Below are 23,123 nucleotides of genomic sequence, written 5' to 3' on the forward strand. Positions count from 1 at the left end.
AGATCTGGGTTTGATTCCCAGATCGGGAAGATCTAGTGAAAAAGCGAATGGCAACCCATTCCAGTATTCTTGCCTGGAGAATCCCATGAACAGGAGAGCCTGGCGGGCTACAGTCCATGGTGTCTTATGCCCATGAGGTCACACAGAGTTGGACATGACTGAACAACTAACACTTTCACATTCACTGAATGGCCTAGTGGTTTTCACTACTTTCTTCAATTTGAGCCTGAAGTTTGAATTAAGGAGCTGGTGATCTGAGCCACAGTCAGCTCCAGGGCTTGTTTTTGTTCACTGTGTAGAGCATCTCCATCTTCGGCTGCAAAGAATATAATCAATCTGATTTCAGTATGGACCATCTGGTGAAGCCCATGTGTAGAGTCATCCACAGGCTTACTTCAGTGGTTTATAGGAATAGATACTATGTCTAAATGGGATAAATACTATCTATAGATACTATACTAAAGATAGACACTATACTAAAGATACTATGGCTTCCCCCAACATAAAACAGATGGCATGTCAACTGCCCTCCAAGCAATATTAATTGGACATCATACTAAATGAGAACAAGACTGCCTGAGCCCATACAGTGTTGCAGACAAGAAGCTGGAGCCTGGAGACAAGCTCTGTACAGCAGCTCTATAGAGAACACAGACTGGCACTTATGGCAAAAGCCTGTGATTGACTCCCCGTGACAAAAAACAACTGAGATTCTGGACTGGAGAACTTCCATTTGAGAGGCAATCACTAGCCTGCTACTGCACATTAGTCTAAATTGCCCCTATAAACTGAAAGACAAAATGATACTGAAACCCTATATAATCATGGTGTCTCGGGTGATCAGAAAAGCACTCTAATGAGGAAGACAATGCACACAAGAGTTTATATAGAATCTTGTTAGGAGGAAAATAGAAGGAGGAGATACAACCAAGAGCTTTTTTTCCCAGAGAACTGACTCTGGAACTGAGTGAGGAGATACCAGATTATATTGTCACTTGGACAGCATAAATACTTCTCAACTGACAAGCATAGAGCTTCTTGGTTATGAGTGACAGATTCAAGGTGAATGGCCATTACTTTGATTGAAGCAAGTAAATACAAATGGGCTCAGTGGACTGACTTGCATGCTGTTTTCTTAGCAGTGATGGAAGAACTAAACAATGGTAAAAGTCCACGCGTGTGCATGTGCTAAGTCGCTTCAGTTGTGTTCAACTCTTTGTGGCCCCATGGACTATAGCCCGGCAGGCTTCTCTGTCCATGGATTCTCCAGACAAGAATACTGGAGTGGGTTGCTATGCCCTCCTCCAGGGGATCTCCTGACCCAAGGATAAAACCTGCAGCTCCTGAGCCCCCTGCATTACAGGCGGATTCTTTACTGCTGAGCCACCTGGGAAACTCAAAAGTACATATGCTTAGGTTTTTACTGACTCATGCACAGTGGAAAACTGGACTACTAAAAGGATGTCTGTGTAAGGTGCAGCCATATGGAAATCCCTCTGGGAATCCACGGACCACATTAAATAGGACATGCTAACGCTCATCAGAAGAACCCGCTTTCAGGTTTGGGAGGTAACTGTGACCCCCAAGTGGACCTTTTGGTATACTCCCTTGAAGTGCCCACCTAGAGGACTTCAGCAATGCACAGATGGGCTGAATCTATACATAATCTTCTTATAACCTCTGAGGCACAAATTGCCAACAAGAACCATTTTGTCTGCTAACAAGAGAGAGAGAGGCTGCAGATGGCTGTGGGAAGATTCTCCAGGGGGGAAGGCCCTGCTACACATAGCCAGCAAGTAGATTACACTGGATTAATGCCAGCGGCCCTGGTGGGAGGGCTGTAAATGGGTCCCACCAGGAATAGATGCTTCAGACTGGGCTTTGCGGTCTGAAGTAGATGCAAATGCTTAAAATACTAGGAGAGGAGTGGAACAGAAGATACTCTACCAATGTGGGCTGCCAAGTTACACATTTTCAGAGTATGGGACACACATGCTTCACTGCACACAGTGTCCAACAGTGGGTAAAGAGATACCACATCAAACGGACATACGATGATGCTGTTTATCACCCTACAGTAATGGCTTAATTGAGAATTAGAACAGGCAGTTGAAACATGCACTGTCTAAAAGGGTGAGACAGACAAAAGCATAAAGGGCTGACTTATATGCCTTTGCAAGTGTGTAATCACACTCAACTACTATACAGATACCTTTGTGCTTCCCAGGGCAATGCCCTGGGAGACATTTTCATACAACAGGATGACAGACTGAACTAAGCAGTAATAACAATGGGACCAGTAATATGCCAACACTGTCTTAACTGTTAGGATCCTTGTGCTATAAGGGATCACAGTCAAAGACCAGGGAATGGTCTGTGGTATAACAAAAATATTTGACTTTTGTCCCCAGTTGATGACAGTGACAATGATAATGATGATAATGATGACAGAGGAGTGGGAGGGAGATGGGAGAGGAGAAATCACTTCAATTCAGTTCAGTTGCTCAGTCGTGTCCAACTCTTTGCGCCCTCTGCAGCACGCCAGGCCTCCCTGTCCATTACCAACTCCCGGAGTTTACTCAAACTCATGTCCACTGAGTCAGTGATGCCATCCAACCATCTGAGTCAATTCTTTGCATCAGGTGCCAAAGTATTGGAGTTTCAGCTTCAGTATCAGTCCTTCCAGTGAATAGTCAGGGAATACTGATTCCCTGAATTCAAATTAAATATTCAAAGGAAATACCGATTTCCTTTAGGATTGACTGGTTGGCTCTCCCGGCTGTCCAAGGGACTCTCAAGAGTCTTCTCCAACACCAAAGTTCAAAAGCATCAATTCTTCGGCACTCAGCTTTCTTTATAGTCCAACTCTCACATCCTACATGACTACTGGAAAAACCATAGCTTTGACTAGATGGACCTTTGTTGGCAAAGTAACATCTCTGCTTTTTAATATGCTGTCTAGCTTGGTCATAGCTTTTCTTCCAAGGAGCAAGCGTCTTTTAATTTCATGGCTGCAGTCACCATCTGCAGTGATTTTGGAGCCCAAAAAGATAAAGTCTCTCACTGTTTCCATTGTTTCCCCATCTATTTGCCATGAAGTGATGGGACCAGATGCCATGATCTTAGTTTTCTGAATGTTGAGTTTTAAGCCAGCTTTTTCACTCTCTTCTTTCACTTTCATCAAGAGGCTCTTTAGTTCTTTGCTTTCTGCCATAAGGGTGGTTTCATCTGCATATCTGAGGTTACTGATATAGAAAAACCTAAATAAACCATTAAAGATACTGCACTGGTACTTAACATCTTTCCAACAAGACCAAACAGACTGACAGGTTCCCTCAAATAGTCATGGTTCAAACAATGACAATCTTAAATGAATTCTTCTTCATTTTATCTTCCAGAGCAAAATGGAATATTTTTCAACTCATTCTATGAAGCTAGAATAATCTTAATACCAAAAACCAGGTAAGACAGTACAAGAAATAAAAATAAGCCAAATCAATAAAATACATAGATGTAAAACTTCTAATCAAAATATTAGCAAGCCATATGTGAAAATCATGACCAAGGCAGGTTTGTCTCAGGAATATAAGGGCGGAATGTACATTTTTCATCTTACTAAATGATTAAAGTGAGAAAAACAAGATCACCTTACTTGATGCAGAAAGAATACTCAATAATATACAACATGGATTCATGATTTTTAAAAACTTTGAACATGCTAGAGATAAATTAAAAGTCTTTAATTTGGTACAAGATATTTACCAGAAACACCACAGCAAATGTTAAGAGTGAAGCATTAAAAGGATTCTTTATAACATCAGGAAAAAGACAGGATTCCTGCTACTATCAATTCCATTCTGCACAGTACTGAAAAGCCTAGTTAGGACTATAAGACAAGGAAAAAAAGGTGACAAAGATAGAAAATTAAGAAATAAAACCATCATTATTTGTACCTTATCATTTACTTTGTTGTCATAAATCTTTACCTAGAGACAATAGAGAAAGCCCTTATAAATGGAGAGACATACCATTCTCATGAAAGGGAGGATAATACTCTAAATATGTTAATTGTCTCAAAACTAGATTCAATGAAACTTCAGTAAAAAAGAGGTGGTGAAGAGAACTATCCTACAAGAATCTGAGACTTACTGTAAAGCTGTAGTAATTACAACACTGTAATTTAGTACAGGGAACAAAAAACTGGCAGAATAAACTGACTGTCTAGAAATTCATACAGGAACTTCATATACAGAAATTTACACAAGACAGAGGTGGCACTGCAGACCAGAGTGAAGAAGAATGGTTTATCTAATAACTAGCATAAAATAACTAGCTACAGATATTTCTAAAATATTAAGTTTGATTTCTTACTCACAACATAAACAAAAATTGATTTCTTACAGACTAAGGTCTTACATGCTAAACGTAACTTTAAAACATTTAGGAAAAAATGTAGACCATTTTTATGAACTCAGAATAGAGATCAGATCAGATCAGATCAGATCAGTCGCTCAGTCATGTCCGACTCTTTGCAACCCCATGAATCGCAGCACGCCAGGCTTCCCTGTCCATCACCAACTCCCGGAGTTCACTCAGACTCACGTCCATCGAGTCAGTGATGCCATCCAGCCATCTCATCCTCTGTCGTCCCCTTCTCCTCCTGCCCCCAACCCCTCCCAGCATCAGAGTCTTTTCCAATGAGTCAACTCTTTGCATGAGGTGGCCAAAGTACTGCAGTTTCAGCTTTAGCATCAGTCCTTCCAAAGAAATCCCAGGGCTGATCTCCTTCAGAATGGACTGGTTGGATCTCCTTGCAGTCCAAGGGACTCTCAAGCGTCTTCTCCAACACCACAGTTCAAAAGCATCAATTCTTCAGCGCTCAGCTTTCTTCACAGTCCAACTCTCACATCCATACATGACCACAGGAAAAACCATAGCCTTGACTAGACGGACCTTTGTTGGCAAAGTAATGTCTCTGCTTTTCAATATGCTATCTACTGCTTAGTCATTTGAGTCGTGTCCGACTCTGTGCGACCACAGAGACGGCAGCCCACCAGACTTCCCTGTCCCTGAGATTCTCCAGGCAAGAACACTGGAGTGGGTTGCCATTTCCTTCCCCAATGCGTGAAAGTGAAAAGTGAAAGTGAAGTCGCTCAGTCGTGTCCAACTCTAGCGACCTCATGGACTGCAGCCTACCAGGCTCTTCCATCCATGGGATTTTCCAGGCAAAAGTACTGGAGTGGGGTGCCACTGCCTTCTAGGTTGGTCATAAATTTCCTTCTAAGGAGTACTGCTACTGCTAAGTTGCTTCAGTCATGTCCGACTCTGTGCGACCTCATAGACGGCAGCCCACCAGGCTCCCCTGTCCCTGGGATTCTCCAGGCAAGAACACTGGAGTGGGTTGCCATTTCCTTCTCCAATGCAGGAAAGTGAAAAGTGAAAGTGAAATCACTCAGTCGTGTCCGACTCTTAGTGACCCCATGGACTGCAGCCTACTAGGGTCCTCCATCCATGGGATTTTCCAGGCAAGAGTACTGGAGTAGGGTGCCATTGCCTTCTCCATCCAAGGAGTAAGCATCTTTTAATTTCAATTAAGAGTATCAATTCATCAAAAGATCCCTAAAAGAAAATTAAGAACACAAACTGGAAGGAGATATCTGTTAGTCATGTAACTGACCAAGTTTCTTGAATATGTAATAAAAATTTATTAAGAAAAATTTCTTAATATTAAGTTTTCATTTACTACAAGGTAAAACTAATAGTATAAAGATATTGGCCTAAGCTGTTAAAATTCTAATGCTTTTGGATACTGGTCAGGGGAATCCATTTTTTGCCATCAAAATATCAAATCTGCTTTTATGATTTATCAGCTCCATAATAAATAAGCTATAAAGTTTAGTTGAGCCTAACTAGCAACCTGTGTTTAGGAGGCTCCCAACTTCTTCAAGAAAATTTCAAGCAGCTTCTACTTTCTGAAAATGTTAATTCATGCCCAGCTTGCAAAGGGAGGAGAGGGAGAGGAGCACTGTGAAGGTTCACAGGCAGCCAGCCCAGCGTGGGCTGTGAGTAACTGCTTATTTCCATTGTGAAGAATCAAAGGACGTAAGCAAGGTCCAAAAGTGTCCTGAGACTTTAATTACTGGTATCAAAAGTTAGACCCTGCTGTTTAAATTCTTTTTATTCTTCCACTGTTTCTTTGAAAAGATGATCAGACTCCAATCTTCCCACTGTCTTGCTCCAAGTATTTCTAGGCCTCAAAGAAAAGTACTCTTTTCTGATTCGGGGTTCTAAAAAAGAGTCTTTACCTCTTGGATTTCTTCTCCGCTAAAATGTCTAGCCAGTTACCACTACAAAGTGACTGATTTACACACTCTTGAAACAAAAGACTGGATAGATTTATATGGGCTGTGGACAAGAATTTCAAATCAGTCTAGAAAGACATCTTCATCACTGAAATCCATCTATACTTTTATTCACTTTGGGTTTTCATAGTAATTGTTCAACATTTGCAATGTTTTAAAATTGTATGACATCAGTGAACAAGAAATGATCAGATATTATTAAAAACCCTAAATAGAGTCAGGAGAAATGAAAAATGGCACCAGAGTACAGATCAACCCAACAACTTTTAATTCATTCCTTTCTTTCTCTAATGGGAGAAGTGAAGTAAAGTGAAGTAAATGTTGCTCAGTCATGTCAGACTCTTTGCAACCCCATGAACTATACAGTCCAAAAAATTCTCCAGGCCAGAATACTGGGGTGGGTAACCTTTCCCTTATCCAGGGGATCTTCCCAACCCAACAATCAAACCCAGGTCTCCCACATTGCAGGCGGATTCTTTACCAGCTGAGCCACCAGGGAAGCCCAAGAATACTGGAGAGGGTAGCCTGTTCCTTCTTCAGTGGATCTTCCCAACCCATGAATCGAACTGGGATCTCCTGCTGTTAAAATCCGCATTTACACAGATAATCTACAATTATTTAATATGGAACCTTTACAAAAGACCCTCAGAGGTGAGTTTATAATTTAAAAATAAATACTGAGACACAGGGACTTCTCCGGCGGTCCAGTAGTTAAGACTCCCAAGTTTCCACTGTAGGAGGCATGGGTTCAATCCTTGATCAGGGAATTAAGGTCCCATATGCTGGGCAGTGTGGCCAAAAAATAAAAAATAAAATAAAAATAAATAATGAGCTAGATAAGAAGAAGTTAAGTGCAGTGTCCAATACAGCTAACATGTGGGTAAGAATTCTGGAGAAAAACAGATCCAAGCCCATTCTCAGCTCTACCACATTACCCAACAGCTATGTGATCTTCGGTAGGTTACCAAGCTTCCCTGAGCATTAATTTCCCCCTTCATTAAAAGCATGAAAGTGTGAAAGTGTAGTTGCTCAGTAATGTCTGACTCTTTGCAACCCCACAAACTGTAGCCTACCAGGCTCCTCTGTCCATGGGATTTTCCAAGCAATAGTACTGGAGTGCATTGCCATTTCCTTCTCCATTAAAAGCATGGGCAGTAATAACTCACTGTTGAGAGGATTAAGTGTTGGGAGAAAAATCAAAATGTACAAGGCATTTTAACCTAATTAAATTATAATTCCTAATACAAAGTGATTTCTGTGAATGATTAGAAAATTATAAGGTTTTTTTTGTATGACACTTTAAAAATATATATATGTAGAATTCTACAATCTCAGGATTCACTCTTCTCAGCATCAAAGATCAAGTTACAAAAAAAAAAAAAAAAAAAAAACAACTAAACTCATTTGAGTACAATAACATGCTAATAAATATTGTCTTCTTAGTTTGAAATTGAAATAAATGTGTAGATATTAATCAACTGTAACTTTTCAACAGACTCCATAAACTAAATGGAATAAGCAGAAAGACAGTGCAAAAGCACCAAGACATAAAGTGCTATTTAAGACAGGAAGTGTGAATATGAAGGGTTTTTTTCTTTAAAAAGCATGACTTTCAGTATAAGAGAAAGTTTATTAAGTTCTCAACCCTGAAACAAATGCCTGGACTATTTAACAGTTAGTATTTTAAGTGCAGTAATATGTCAGAGACATTAAAAAGCAGAGACATTACTTTGCTGACAAAGGTCCATCTAGTCAAAGCTATGGTTTTTCCAGTAGTCATGTAGGATGTGAGAGTTGGACTATAAAGAAAGGTGAGTGCTGAAGAATTGATGCTTTTGAACTGTGGTGTTGGAGAAGACTCTTGAGAGTCCCTTGGACTGCAAGGAGATCCAACCAGTCCATCCTAAAGGAAATCAGTCCTGAATATTCACTGGAAGGACTGATGCGCAAGCTGAAACTCCAATACTTTGGCCACCTGTTGTGAAGAACTGACTCATTGGAAAAGACTCTGATGCTGGGAAAGATTGAGGGCAGGAGGAGAAGGGGACAACAGAGGATGAGATAGCTGGATGGCATCACTGACTCGATCGACATGAGTTTGAGAAAGCTCCGGGAGTTGGTGATGGACAGGGAGGCCTGACGTGCTGCAGTCCATGGGGTCGCAAAGAGTCAGACATGACTAAGCAACTGAACTGAACTGAATATGTCAGATTCTCACAACTTAAGATGTGCATAATTTATAAAGGATTATGTAGGACTGATAAAACTGATAATAATTACAACAATATTGGCTATCATTTAGTCAGCACAGATTTCTCACTTTGTCAGAATAAATCAGTGAGAGAGGAAGGAAAAAAACCTGTTATCTCCATAAAAATGAACTGATGGACACATAGGAAGATTATGTATCTTGTCCAAGGTTCAGTTAGCAAGTTACAGAACAGAGATTTGAACTCATGATTATTTTCACTTCAAAAATCAATATTCTTCCAATAGCAAATTGCTTCTCTAGGTAGAATAGGACATGGAACTAAATGATTGGGAAGATCTCTTGAAAATTTAGGATCTAAAATTCTTTTTACTAATAAGCTAATAAACCTGAAAGTATTAAGCTCCAAGCCTTTGCCCCTCCAAGCAACTCTCTAATCCCAATCCGTTCAGGGAAAAAAGGAAGACATTGAAAAGAAGAGAGAATTACTTAACATTAAATATTTCGGATACCAAAGGGTGATCTTCAGGTAACGACCAGCACTAAGAAAGTAAGAGCACAAGGACGGGAAAGAATTTAAATTAGTCATTAGAGAAGAACTTCCGGACAACAAAAACTGAGACACTTGAACACGTTATCAGAGAACATGATGAGGATAAACTGAAGAAAATACAACCTCGTGAAGGGCTGTCAACACACAAACAGTGTCAACATACACACAAGATGGGGAAGTACAAATACAGCCTACTTGGCTCAGTCTCATTTATAATTTAAAATAGAAAAGAAAAAAAGGGAACTGGTAAAATAAGCTTAACAGCCACAGTCAGAAGACTGCACTACAGTTCTGCCAGCCTAAATACAAGTTAGCAAAATACTAAACTAAATATTTGTGCCACATTTTTCGAAAAACCCATCAATGCATAGGTATTATTTTATATTTTCTGTCAATTCATTATCCAAAAAACACAGCATCTCTATCTCCTCTGCAAATTCAGGTTCAGACTGGAACCAGTGCTTTAGTCTAGGCTCAACATTAGTCATCGCAGATGCACTGGTAAAATAAAACCCAAATTCTGTTTGTTTTTAAAGTATGTTTTGGGAGAATTCTGAATGAAAAGCATCACAACGATAGCTTCCTTTGGGATTAAAAACAAAACACAAAAACTCCATATAACTTTGGTGGAACTGTTAGACCTAGGAGAATCATGTCTGTTTCACACGCCTGTACCCCTTCTCTCACTCTATGAAATCACCCATAGGCAAAGATCCAAAGGTGATCACCTTAGAAAGCGTCAGAGTTAACAATCCTGTCTGTCCCTTTCCAGTGTCAGCTGAGTTTTTATGTGAACCTTTACTAATCTGTAAAAAAAAAAAAAAAAAAGACAGCGAAGTCTACATGGTCTTGGTAGTAAGAGGATTCTCTCACTTTTATTATAAAGAGAAATATGCTTCTTTTACAATAAATATGTATTATCAGGGAAAAAGGGTTACTTCCATTAAAAAAAATAAACATATGCAAATCAGCCAAGCTAATGCTTTTATATTTCTTCCCTTCTTTTTCTCTACAGCCACTGTCACCTAAAAGAGAAGTAACCTCTTGGCATCTGGTCCTACCTAAAACTCTCTCCTTTTACACAAGACAGAAAAGACTTCTGACCATCAATTATTTGGCTCTAATAATACACCCCAGTAGCTGAGAGCATAAGCAGTTGGTTTTGGGAGACCTAAACTTTAGGGCAGACCTACCTTGTGAATAGAGAAGGATCTGCATCTCCAGAAGAACACAGGTAAATACCTGCACCAGGTTCTCTAGGCCCAGGAGCTCAAAGACCTCTCGGAGAGGGTAATCGGAGAGGGGGAGTTCATTGAGCCCCGGCCTCTGGCAGATGACAGGTTCATAAACACCATAAAATTTCAGTGATCTTCCTGGAGGTGGAAGGGGCACCTCATAGAGAATATTATGGATGTAGCTCTCAAGAGGCAAAGGTGGTGGCTGCTGTGAGGTAACTGCCTTGTAAAGTTGGATGAGGAATTTCTTGCAGGCCTGCATGAAAGGCAGTGGTGTGATCAAACATATACTTTTTGAAACATACAGGGTGTCTCTGCTGATGTCATAGGAGTTGTATCGCTGGAGTTTCAAAAGGGAAGTTGTATCTCCCTCGTCAATACTGCTCGCCAGTGAATCCATGCTGCAGGAGGATGAAGCGTACACGCTGCTGTAATGCTCTGCATTGTGCATCTGGTAGAGTGTCTGCATTGCTGTGCAGATTTGCTTACTTGTAACTTCTTCATAAAAAGTGAGAACAAAACCGTAGGTACGAGATCCATCTTCCCGGGTAATTATAAATGAGTGGAACTGAGGGTCTTTGTTGTCAGTTTGTGTTCTGAAAGATAGCCCTTTAGGCATGCACAACTGTGGAGGAAGGAGAAGAAAAGCATCAGAAGGCAATATATGAACAAATTCAAACCAGAGAAAAATGGTTGTGAAGTTCTATCTGAGCTTATGACCTTCATTAAGTCATGTAACTTCTCTGAGCCTTAGTTTCTTTATCTATGACATCTGCAGCATCAGTGACCTTAAGACAAAGACACTTTACAAATATTTAAGGACTATTTTTAAAGTCGATAATGTTTCAGAGGAATACAGAAGCAGGTGAAGGTTCATTTGATAAATGGAAAAAAGTTAAAACAGAATAATAAAAACAAAAGTATAATTTTTGCTCTTTTGAACAATATGATACTTTGTCCTTAGAAAAAATAAATGTTAAAAATGGATTGATTTTTCTTTACTGAAGCAGAAGGGTAGAACCAAGACACTTCAGATTACTTCCAGCAGAGATTATGCCCCAGGTCTTGGGAACCAACCAGGATTGAGTTAAATTTGAGAATAAAATTACCTGAAGACTTAAAGATGCTATATTTAAGATACTTTATAAAGCAAAAAAATTAGAATTGAGTCTAAAACATTTTAAACAAGAAAAATTATAGAAAATTTGAAATGTACTAAGGAAAACAGAATTGTAATTCAACTATCCTAAAATCATGATTATTAATTTTTCTATTATTCCTTTCTACTTTGTATTACAATATGCTTTCTGCATAGAAATAATTTTACCATATGACTTTTTTTTCTTTTATTTCAGATTTAATAATTGATCTGGTATAAAATTTAGAAGTTCTCCCAAATCCCCACATTATAAAAAAATTTAATTCCCTTAAGAGTTATGACTTTCATTCAAATTGTGAACAAACACTTATTAACCGCCTTTCTGAGCCAGGCCCTATGATAGTGATAAAACGGTGAGAAATATAGTTTCTGCTCCCCTGGAGTTACCAGTGCAATAAGGACAACAGACTATTAAAAATATATATAAACTATAAACTATGGGAAGTGCTGTGATAGGGTAAACATAGGCTGCTAGGAAAAACACAATAGGAGGACATAAATGAGAAAAGAGGGAGCTACCAGAAAAGGCACTTTCCTGGCAGATCAGTGATAAAAAATCCACCTGTCAGAGCAGGAGACACAGGTCCTATCCCTGGATCAGGAAGATCCCCTGGAGAAGGAAATGGTAACCCACTCCAGTATTCTTGCCTGGGAAATGTCATGGACAGAGGAGCACTGGTGGGCTACAGTCTATGGGGTTGCAGAAGAGTCAGACATGATTTCAGTTCAGTTCAGTTCAGTCGTTCAGTCGTGTCTGACTCCCCATGGACTGAGCACACCAGGCCTCTCTGTCTATCTCCAACTCCCAGAGCTTGCACAAACTCATGTCCATCAAGTCAGTAAGGCCATCCTATCATCTCATCCTCTGTTGTCCCCTTCTCCTCCTGCCTTCAATCCTTGCCAGCATCAGGGTCTTTTCAAATGAGTCAGTTCTTCGCGTCAGGTGGCCAAAGCTTGAGCATCAGTCCTTCCAATGAACATTCTGATGGACTGATTGGATCTCCCTGCAGTCCAAGGAACTCTTAAGACTTTTTTCCAACACCACAGTTCTAAAGCATCAATTCTTTGGTGCTCAGCTTTCTTTATAGTCCAACTCTCACATCCATACATGGCCACTGGAAAAACCACAGCTTTGACTAGATGGACCTTTGTCAGCAAAGTAATGTCTCTGCTTTTTAATATTCTATCTAGGTTGGTCACAGCTTTTCTTCCAAGGAACAAGTATCTTTTAATTTCATGGCTGCAGTCACCATCCACAGTGATTCTGGAGCCCAAAAAGATAAAGTCTCTCACTGTTTCCATTGTTTTCCCATCTATTTGCCATGAAGTGATGGGACCAGATGCCATGATCTTAGTTTTTTGAATGTTGAGTTTTAAGCCAGCTTTTTCACTCTCCTCTTTCACTTTCATCAAGAGGCTCTTTAGTTCCTCTTTGCTTTCTGCCATAAGGGTGGTGTCATCTATATATCTGAGGTTATTGATATTTCTCCCGGCAATCTTGATTCCAGCTTGTGCTTCATCCAGCCCAGCACTTTGCATTATGTACTCTGCATATGAGTTAAATAAGTAGGGTGACAATATACAGCCTTGACGTACTCCTTTCCCGATTTGGAACCAGTCTGTTGTTCCCTGTCCAGTTCTAACTATTGCTTCTTGACCTGCATGCAGATTTCTCGGGAGGTAAGTAAGGTGGTCTCAGGAGGTAGGTAAGGTGGACATGACGTAGTGACTAAAAATAACAAATGACCAGGGGAAAAAATGAAGGAAGCCCAAGTGGAGACCTGAGGTAAGTACAGGTGTTAATGAGATGAAATGAAGGCAGAGAGGGCATAGGCAAAAGCCCAGAAGACAGAACGTGAGGTTCACTGTGGGTGGGGAGCAGAATGAAAGGTGTGGGGAGGAGAGTGACTGCAGGAGATACTGAACCCCAAAGGGCCTTGGAGTCACAGCATAAGTCTGAGGAGGGGTATGAGAAACCTCTGGAGGGTTTTCAGCAGCACAGGTACAGAAACAGAGGGCTGCTTAGCACATCAACCTTCCGGCATGTGAGGGCGGTGGCTTCCCCAGAGGTTCTAAGCAGGCAGCAGGAATGCTCAGAGCCTCGGAGTCACCCTTGACTCCTTTCTTTCTCGCTCACTCCATTACCCAATCCATCAAAAAAGGCCAGTTCTACTTTCAAATATATATTCAGGAGCAGATTACCTCCATCATTACTCTTACTACTCTAATCTAAGCCATACTATTCTCTCATCTGGATGACTATTTAATATAATAGCCTGTTAACCCATCTCCTTGCTTTTGTCCTTGTCCTCAATAACCTGCTCCTCATAGAGCAGCCAAAGTGATTCTTAAAAAAATATGTTCGATCTTGCCACTATTCAAAACCCTCCAATGGTCTCTCATATTGTTAGAAGGTGAAATCTTCACACTACAAGGCCCCTGTGAGGCCCTACATCACTCGGCCCCAGCAGCTCTTGCTCCACCCTCCACTGCTCTTCAGCTCACCTACTCTGCTGTGGGTCTTCAGACAATCCTAGTCCTCAGCCTTCAATCCACCCTAACTGACACCTGCTAGAACGGAGGAGGGCCACTCTGCCAAACCCTACCCAAACTGCAGATCTGTAAGCAGAATGATGGCTTTGTTTTAAAACAACAGGTCAAATCCAATCTGCCACATGCCTTGAAAGTAAAATCTTATTGGTACACAATCGCACTCCCTTTAAGCACTGTCTAGCTGGTTTTGCACTACAACAAGAGCTGAATCACTGTGACAGAGACTGCACGGCCCACAACACTCAGCTATTTACTATCTGGCCCTTTGTGTGGGGGGAAAAAAAACAGCAAGTCTATGTTTTAAGTCACTTAAGTAACACTGAGATGGTTTGTTATGCAGCTTACCCAAAACAGTTCCTTACTTCCTGTAAGTCTCCATATAACTACCTTAAAGAGGCCTTAATTTCTTTTTCCATTAAAAAAATAGTGTTTTCATCCCATAAATGCCATTAAAATGTCACTTCTCCTCTAAAAAGCTTTTATTGAATGAAGCAGTTAAAGCCTTGCACCACAGTATATGTACACTGCATATGTATGACACACATCAGTAGTTTCTCTAATTTTGTTTCATCTCTAGACTGAAAAACTACTCAAGCACTGGTAATAGCTTTAACCATTCAAGAGTACCACACATGGAACAATGTAGTATTTGGGCCATAATAAATGGTGACTGATAAAGGTAAAAAGCAAAAACTGTGAAGCTCAGCATAAATATCTCAGTGAAAATGTCTTTACATTTCACATCACTGAACATGAGAATTGGAAACAGCTATAGTAGCTTTACTCCTTGGAAGGAAAGTTATGACCAACCTAGATAGCATATTCAAAAGCAGAGACATTACTTTGCCAACAAAGGTTCGTCTAGTCAAGGCTATGGTTTTTTCTGTGGTCATGTATGGATGTGAGAGTTGGACTGTGAAGAAGGCTGAGTGCCAAAGAATTGATGCTTTTGAACTGTGGTGTTGGAGAAGACGCTTGAGAGTCCCTTGGACTGCAAGGAGATCCAACCAGTCCATTCTGAAGGAGATCAGCCCTGGGATTTCTTTGGAAGGAATGATGCTAAAGCTGAAACTGCAGTACTTTGGCCACCTCAGGCAAAGAGTTGACTCACTGGAAAAGACTCTGATGCTGGGAGGGATTGGGGGCAGGAGGAGAAGGGGACGACAGAGGATGAGATGGCGGATGGCATCACTGACTCAATGGACGTGAGTCTGGGTGAACTCCGGGAGTTGGTGATGGACAGGGAGGCCTGGCATGCTGCGATTCATGGGGTTGCAAAGAGTCGGACACGACTGAGCGACTGATCTGATCTGATAGTAGCTTTAATCATTATTATATATGTATGTTGACAAAAATTAAATTAATGTGTATATTTGGGCAGAATAAGATACAGATTTAGATAAAACACATGAATATCTGGATTTGTTGGGGGGAAATTTTGCTTATTCCTAATCTTGGGGAAAAAAAGGCCATGGCAGGATATTTTCATAATTAGGCCTTTAGATTAAGGTTGCTTTCATTATAACAAGTCAATGAGATCCTCTACTGATTATGAATGAAAATTCATCTGACACATTTACTAGAGTCAATAAAGGTTATAGGAAGGATGATGTGAATCAGTCTTGCCTCAGGCTAAGCTCAAACGTGCACAGCATAGTGCGTGGCATACGTAAGTGTCTTTTAAATGAATGAATAAATCAACGAACAAGAAAACAATCAAAAACAACAGTTCAGGGAACAGGATCAGATTTAGTTCATCTCTTCATTCAGTCCATAGTTCTCTTATATCAAGTAGGCAATACACAGTGACCTCCAAAGTCAACATAAAGACTTAATTTAATTGACAGGCTTTCCTGACATCATAAACCATTAAATTCAAGCTCAAACTGTTTTTGAAGAGCTGCCAAATATTCCCTTAAGGGTCTGTAGCTTTCTTTAGCATGCATTCAGACATTTACAGGAAAAGCTTGCCAAAAGTTATGCCCAAAGGGAAGAATGACTTTCTATGCTACAGATAGCAGATGTAGGAATTCTTAAACTCTCCTACAAATAAAAAAAAAAAAATAAGAATTATATTTCTAATCTGGGAACCATAGTTGGAAAATGCTATTGTTTTTCATTTTTAACAGTGAGAATCATATGACTTATTTTTCATAATTCTAAACTATAAATCAAGATTTGCTCACCATGACAATCAATATCTTTTATCCTCTAATACTGATGTTTACTAACAATATCCTCTCCCCACCCCACTCTCACGACAACTAAAAAACTTAAGAGCTGTCACTGCTAATCAGATTGTCATTGGCTAGATTACTCGAGCCACAGTAGGCTCACAATGCTGTCTGTGTACCTTTCTTGGTTTGAGTGACCAAATATCCTTATTATCTCTCTGGATTCTTTTAGTCAGTGTGGCTAGAACTGCAACAATTTTTCCCCCATTTTCTATGGCTCTATCAATCCCATTCCTTTTCTCTTATGTTACAAATAAAAGCTATTGAGAAAACTCTTAATGAGTCGGTTAGTTTTCTGTTCCTTCCTTCTTTCCTTCTCTTTCCCTTCTTCATTTAATAAACATTTACTTTATGTCATATATTGCATTAGATCTTGATAACTCAGAAGACAAATATGAAAATAATTTTTTACCTCTGGGAGCTTACACTCTAATAGGAAACAGAGACATATAAACCAACAGTTACAAAATAATGTGATCCCTATTGCTACAGAGAGTGTTCAACATGTTTCAGGAACAGAGAAGACAGAGCACCTAACTATTCCTGCTTAAGAGATAGTTTTGCAGTAGAGGTGATACCTGATCAAAGATGGGGAAGCGAAGTTCTGTAAGCAAGCATATACTCCTTCATTTATTTAATGGTCTGAACCTCAACTATGTGCAAAGCTAAGGATATGGTGGTTTAGTCGCTAAGTGGTATCTGACTCTTTGCAACCCCATGGAATGTAGACCGCCAGGCTCCTCTGCCTGTTGGATTTTCCAGGCAAGAATGCTGGAGGGGACTGCATTTCCTTCTCCAAGGGATCTTCCCGATCCAGGGATCAAACCTACATTTCCTGCTAAGCCGGCGAATTCTTTAACTCTGAGCCATCTATCACAATCAGTAAGAGTGTGTTCCTGTCCTAATGGTTCTTACTTTATAGCAGGAGACAAGGAGTAGGACAACCAGCTATATAATTAATTAATTGTAACTGTAATGGTGCTACAAAAAGGTACATGGTGCCAAGAGAACTTAAGGGGACCTGGCTAAATGTTGGAAGGGTGGTGAAGGTGGTGGTCAGGGATAGCTTCTTTGAGGAAATCATGTTTAAAATGAAATCTGAAATGTCAATATGAAGAATTCACTAGAGGAAGAAGTGGAAGAGAGACAGGAAAATGTCTTCCTTTCAGAGAGGAAGGAAAGCAGAAACAGAAGCTGTAGTGTGGAGAATGAAAAAGACAGGCAGCAGGGGGTCAGTTACAATGTATCCTTTACTCTTTACTCTTCATTCCACTCCACTCTTCTTTGGGATCAAAGTAAACAGTAAACTGAGCTTTATAAACAGCTATATAATAGTTATTAGTCTTCAATTATCTGAAAATTTATATATCAGATGTTTTATTTAGGACATATATACAAAATGGAATCTTAATATTTCACAGAACATGCTTAAAAAGCTACTGACCACATTTTCTTCCTAACCATTCCTAGGTTCACCACATTCTTAAGTATAAGCTCTGTCTACTAGAACATTACATAGACAGTCACAGACGCTAATACACAGTTTTCATTAGGAGATCTGAAATGGGGGGGGGGGGACTTCAGCTCCATTTGCATTGCTTTGTTTCATTTAAGAGGAAAGGTATGGCTCTGAAGCAAATTTGTCAAATGTTGACATCTGTTACTTCTTGGTGGTGGGTATATGATTTTTTTTTTCTCTCTGCTTTATGATACTTCCATTTTTTTCCCACAAAAATCTGTGAATCCACAACCAAAAGAGATATAAAAGCAATTTTTTTTTTGCACACTCAAAAATATTTTATTGATAGTGATGTGACATTAAAAAGTTTAATAACATTAAGTTTATAAGCAATTGCTCTAAGCAATATAGTAGAAGGTACAAGATTAGAATACAGATCTATGAATATATATCCCTACCTGGACTATAGGACATCCAAACCCAAAGAAAAGGAAGAATTGAGGAAAAGTTTTAAATGAACAGGAGATTTACTACAACAAATAATAGAAGTTCCAAGACTTCCTTTGAGAAATTAAGCATGATAGTTAAAAGTTCAAATTATATAGTTTTCTTTTTTTTTTTTTTCACCTGTTTCAAAAGCAATTAATTCAGAAAATTTCAAATGTCACATACTTATTTGCTGTTACATATGCATTGCACTCATATACGGGATTTTTTGTTGTTGTTTAACAAGTTTCATTGCTTTGGGGGACTTAATTTGTATGAAATTAGTGTCACACGCTAGTAAAGTGATGTTTAAAATTCTCCGAGCCAGGCAATACACGAACCGTGAACTTTCAGATGTTCAAGCTTGTTTTAGAAAAGGCAGAGGAACCAGAGATCAGATTGCCAACATCCACTGGATCATGGAAAAAGAGAGTTCCAGAAAAACATCTATTTCTGCTTTATTGACTATGCCAAAGCCTTTGACTGTGTGGATCACAGTAAACTGTGGAAAATTCTGAAAGAGATGGGAATACCAGACCACTTGACCTGTCTCCTGAGAAACCTATATGTAGGTCAGGAAGCAACAGCTAGAACTGGACATGGAACAACAGACTGGTTCCAAATTGGGAAAGGAGTACGTCAAGGATGTATATTGTTACCCTGCTTATTTAACTTAAATGCAGAGTACATCATGAGAAACGCTGGGTTGGAGGAAACACAAGCTGGAATCAAGATTGCTGGGAGAAATATCAATAACCTTAGATATGCAGATGATACCACCTTCATGGCAGAAAGTGAAGAAGAACTGAAGAGCTTCTTAATGAAAGTGAAAGAGGAGAGTGAAAATGTTGGCTTAAAGCTCAACATTAAGAAAACTAAGATCGTGGCATCTGGTCCCATCACTTCATGGCAAATAGATGCGGAAACGGTGGCAAACAGTGGCTGACTTTATTTTTCTGGGCTCCAAAATCACTGCCGATGGTGACTGCAGCCATGAAATTAAAAGACAATTACTCCTTGGAAGGAAAGTTATGACCAACCTAGACAGCATATTAAAAAGCAGAGACATTACTTTGTCAACAAAGGTCCATCTAGTCAAGGCTATGGTTTTTTCAGTGGTCATGTATGGATGTGAGAGTTGGACTGTGAAGAAAGCTGAGCTCAGTAAGAATTGATGCTTTTGAACTGTAGTGTTAGAGAAGACTCTTGAGAGTCCCTTGGACTGCAAGGAGATCCAAACAGTCCATCCTAAAGGAGATCAGTCCTGGGTGTTCATTGGAAGGACTGATGTTGAAGCTGAAACTCCAATACTTTGGGCACCTGATGCGAAGAGCTGACTCATTTGAAAAGACCCTGATGCTGGGAAAGATTGAGGGCAGGAGGAGAAGGGGACAACAGAGGATGAGATGGTTGGATGGCATCACTGACTCAATGGACATGGGTTTGGGTGGACTCCGGGAGTTGGTGATGGACATGGAGGCCTGGCATGATGCAGTTCATGGGGTCGCAAAGAGTCGGACACGACTGAGAGACTGAACTGAACTGAATGATCCTTATTTAAAGCTCCACTTTGTTTAGCAGAATGAGTGATACTATAGAAGGCAGTAACTTACTGGAGTGGAATTTTGCTAAAGCTAACAACAAAGCTTTCTATCTTTAAGTGGGAATAAATTATAGATTCATACAAATGCACTTACTAATAAATCAAAGAGGAAATTAAGGGCAGTAAATCTATGACCCAAATGCATACTAGTTTAATGGAATGCTTTACAGAGATTTTCAAGGAGTACTAGTAAATCCTTTTAGATCTGCAGCAAAAAACAAAATGCTGTATTGTGTTTAAGCATCAAAACACAAGCCTACAAGTCTGTTCTTCAGAGGGAAATGTTTCCTGTTTACATAAAATAACTCAGAGACAACAGATAAAGAAAATATTAAAGACAGTCAAGGAAGCAGACAATTGCTTTAGAGATAAATGCTGCTGCTGCTGCTAAGTTACTTTAGTTGTATCCGACTCTGTGCGACCCCACAGACGGCAGCCCACCAGGCTCCCCCGCCCTTGGAATTCTCCAGGCAAGAACACTGGAGTGGGTTGCCATTTCCTTCTCCAATGCATGAAAGTGAAAAGTGAAAGTGAAGTCGGTCAGTCGTGTCCAAGTCTTTGTGACCCCATGGACTGTAGCCTACCAGGCTCCTCCATCCATGGGATTTTCCAGGCAAGAGTACTGGAGTGGGTTGCCATTTCCTTCTCCAAAAGATAAATGCTAGACAGAGGCAAAGGTTAACACAGATATCTTACTATTAAGACATCCAAATGATTAAAAGTAATAAAATACATCAAGTGCGGCATTTTGTTCAAATGACTATGGATTCATATGATAATAAGAATCTAGTTTTGGACACCATTCTGACTTCTCACATAATAATTTATAAATACTTTGAAATGTATCACTAATTTAAGAAAATTAGTGTTATAATCCATTTACATTCTTATCCATTCTTCCAATGTTTCATTAGGTACTCTTTTATATCATTAATATCTTTCCATTAATTTTCTGACATAAGCAGCTGATAATTTATTTTCTGTCACTGCTTTTTGCTGACTATTTTAGTAAGAAGCTTGTCTGCACTTCTCCAAGTCTCATAAATATGACTAACAGTTGTATTCTGCTTAATATCTACAGCACTGTCTTCACCAAAGATGAGGCTAGGCCCTACAGTATTAACTTCTAGCAAAGTGACATCTCCTGTTACTCTAGTATAGGGCAACAGTTTAGAGAAGTAACTATACCATGCTCTGTAAAGAATCAAAGTCGAAGTACCATATGCCTTAGTCATCTGTCCTTAGAAAAGGTACCATGAAATTCCCTTCTTGGAGTAACATCAGACTGGAATGGGTTTACTGTGATATAGAAATATCATATCCCTGAGAGCAGGTGAAAACCAAGTTATTAAAAACATATAGTTTTTCTTTGGGGGAAGTAGCATGCAGGTGGGAAAAAAGTGAACTAGAGAGTAAAAATAATCTGGATTTAATCTCTGAGACTCCCTGTACAACTTTGGGCAACTAACTTAATCTCTGTAAAATATGAATAATAATCCTCACTCGGTATGTGTAAGCAAGTATGTGAAAGTAACACATATAAGGGACCTAACAGGTATCTACTAAATATTTTCTTCCCTTAGAGTATCACATCATAATGGGATCCTTTGGTTCCACCTTTAAAATACTCATAAAGAACCACATCTATGTGTCTTAGTCTACCTTTAATCATTTTTGTCCCTATGGTGCCTGATCTCTGATTTGCTCACTTTGGGACCCCCTGATTTTTATAACTGCAGAGTTCATGGAGGTACAAAATATTTTCCAGATTTCTAAGAAGAACTGTTCCTAACTGACCTGAAAATTATGACTGACTACTTTTAAGAACCTCTAATGGGACAATTATGACCGACTGTATTTTTAAGAACCTCTAATGGGACTTACAATCACCACTGGTAACTCATTACATTATTTTAAATTCCTTATAAACAAATTCCTACTAACATCTAAATGAGGCACTTAAGTTCCTTTCCTACCTTACTTTGTGAACATAATAAATTACAGACCCATCATATAACATTCCTTGAAATATGAAAACTATAATCATGTACCTTCCATCAGGCTCCTCTCCAGGAACCAAACTATTATCACTGTTGTCAAAGAATCTATGTATTAATTAATGCAAATTCACCACACAGCTTAATGGCAGGAAAAGAAAACAGGCTGCTTAGGGGCTGTTGTATGTACTAATTAGCTATGGGGATCTTAGGCAAGTTACTTAGCTTCTCTGAGCTTCATTTTCCACAGCTGGAAAGTAAGGATAATACTATTTAAAAATTTTTTTATTTAAAGGCTTAAATGAAATGAAATAATGTACAAATTCAAAATATAGTCACAACTGTCATATTAATAAAATAAAAAGAAGGCCTTGAAGAGGAGAAAAAAACCACATACCATGTTTACTGCATCTTGATCAAAAGGGTTCCATTCTATATTCTGAGGATAGTGGGCCAGAACTTTGGATTTGAATGTTCTTCTCAAAGGACTCTGGTCAAAATTTTCACCTACAACAGATAATTAATAATTAGTTAATATGCAGAATTTTTTCAAAAGCATGTCATAATTTTATTTTTATTTTGTAAATACACTGAGTGATAGTGTTGAAATCTGATTCACTTTCTACCTCTAATAGTCTGGCTTGTAAATTTTTCCATGGACAACTAAAAAGGAACTTTTAATAAGAGACGTGCATTTAAAACTTCATAATACAAATTTTAAAATCCTGGCTAGACAACTAATACTAAAAATCAAGATACGCTAAAATAATCCTTGCTGTGACCTAATTACTGTCCTCATTTCAACACATGATGACCAAAAAAAAAAAAAATCCTATTTGGAAACATTTAACTCACTAAAGAAACATTTCAAAATAAACTAACTGTAACTAAGATTCTGAAATTTTTTACATATATAAACTTAATGGTGCAGTGCCCAAAGGAGGCAAGTTTGCTTGAGTTTTCACAAAATCCTCTGATAAACGTGATAAACGTGACTGCATCTCCACGCTTTTACAAGAATTAATAGAATCAGAAACATCATTACTGAGTTGTCTGGTTTAGTAAACAGGACACATTAAAGAACACTAACCTCTAAAAAGAAGCTATTCTAAGCCAAATTAATCACCTGTTAAAATCCTGAAAAGGTAAAAGGCTATGCTTTGATCATTACATATAACAAAATTCAGTAAAGCTGTCAGCTCAGTTCTTTAAAGTCTTAACCAAATTAACTTCCGTGAGACCTGCTGCCTCCAAATGCCTTAGTTTCATAAAA

The 23,123-nt window shown here is 39.1% G+C and overlaps 1 protein-coding gene across 2 annotated transcripts in view; it reads right to left on the reverse strand.

Annotated features, from left to right (window-relative positions):
• DENND5B (DENN domain containing 5B) overlaps window positions 1-23,123 on the reverse strand; it is a 220,971-nt gene that overhangs the window by 97,465 nt on the left and 100,383 nt on the right. For both annotated transcript variants that reach the window (XM_027541658.1, XM_027541657.1), the window contains 2 exons: window positions 22,248-22,357; window positions 10,318-10,984 (listed from right to left, as the gene is read on the reverse strand). In XM_027541658.1, the coding sequence (XP_027397459.1) occupies window positions 10,318-10,984; window positions 22,248-22,357 (777 nt within the window). The remainder of the gene's footprint in view (window positions 1-10,317; window positions 10,985-22,247; window positions 22,358-23,123) is intronic.

The sequence above is a fragment of the Bos indicus x Bos taurus genome, chromosome 5 (genome assembly GCF_003369695.1).
Source record: "Bos indicus x Bos taurus breed Angus x Brahman F1 hybrid chromosome 5, Bos_hybrid_MaternalHap_v2.0, whole genome shotgun sequence".
Classification (NCBI taxonomy): Eukaryota; Metazoa; Chordata; class Mammalia; order Artiodactyla; family Bovidae; genus Bos; species Bos indicus x Bos taurus.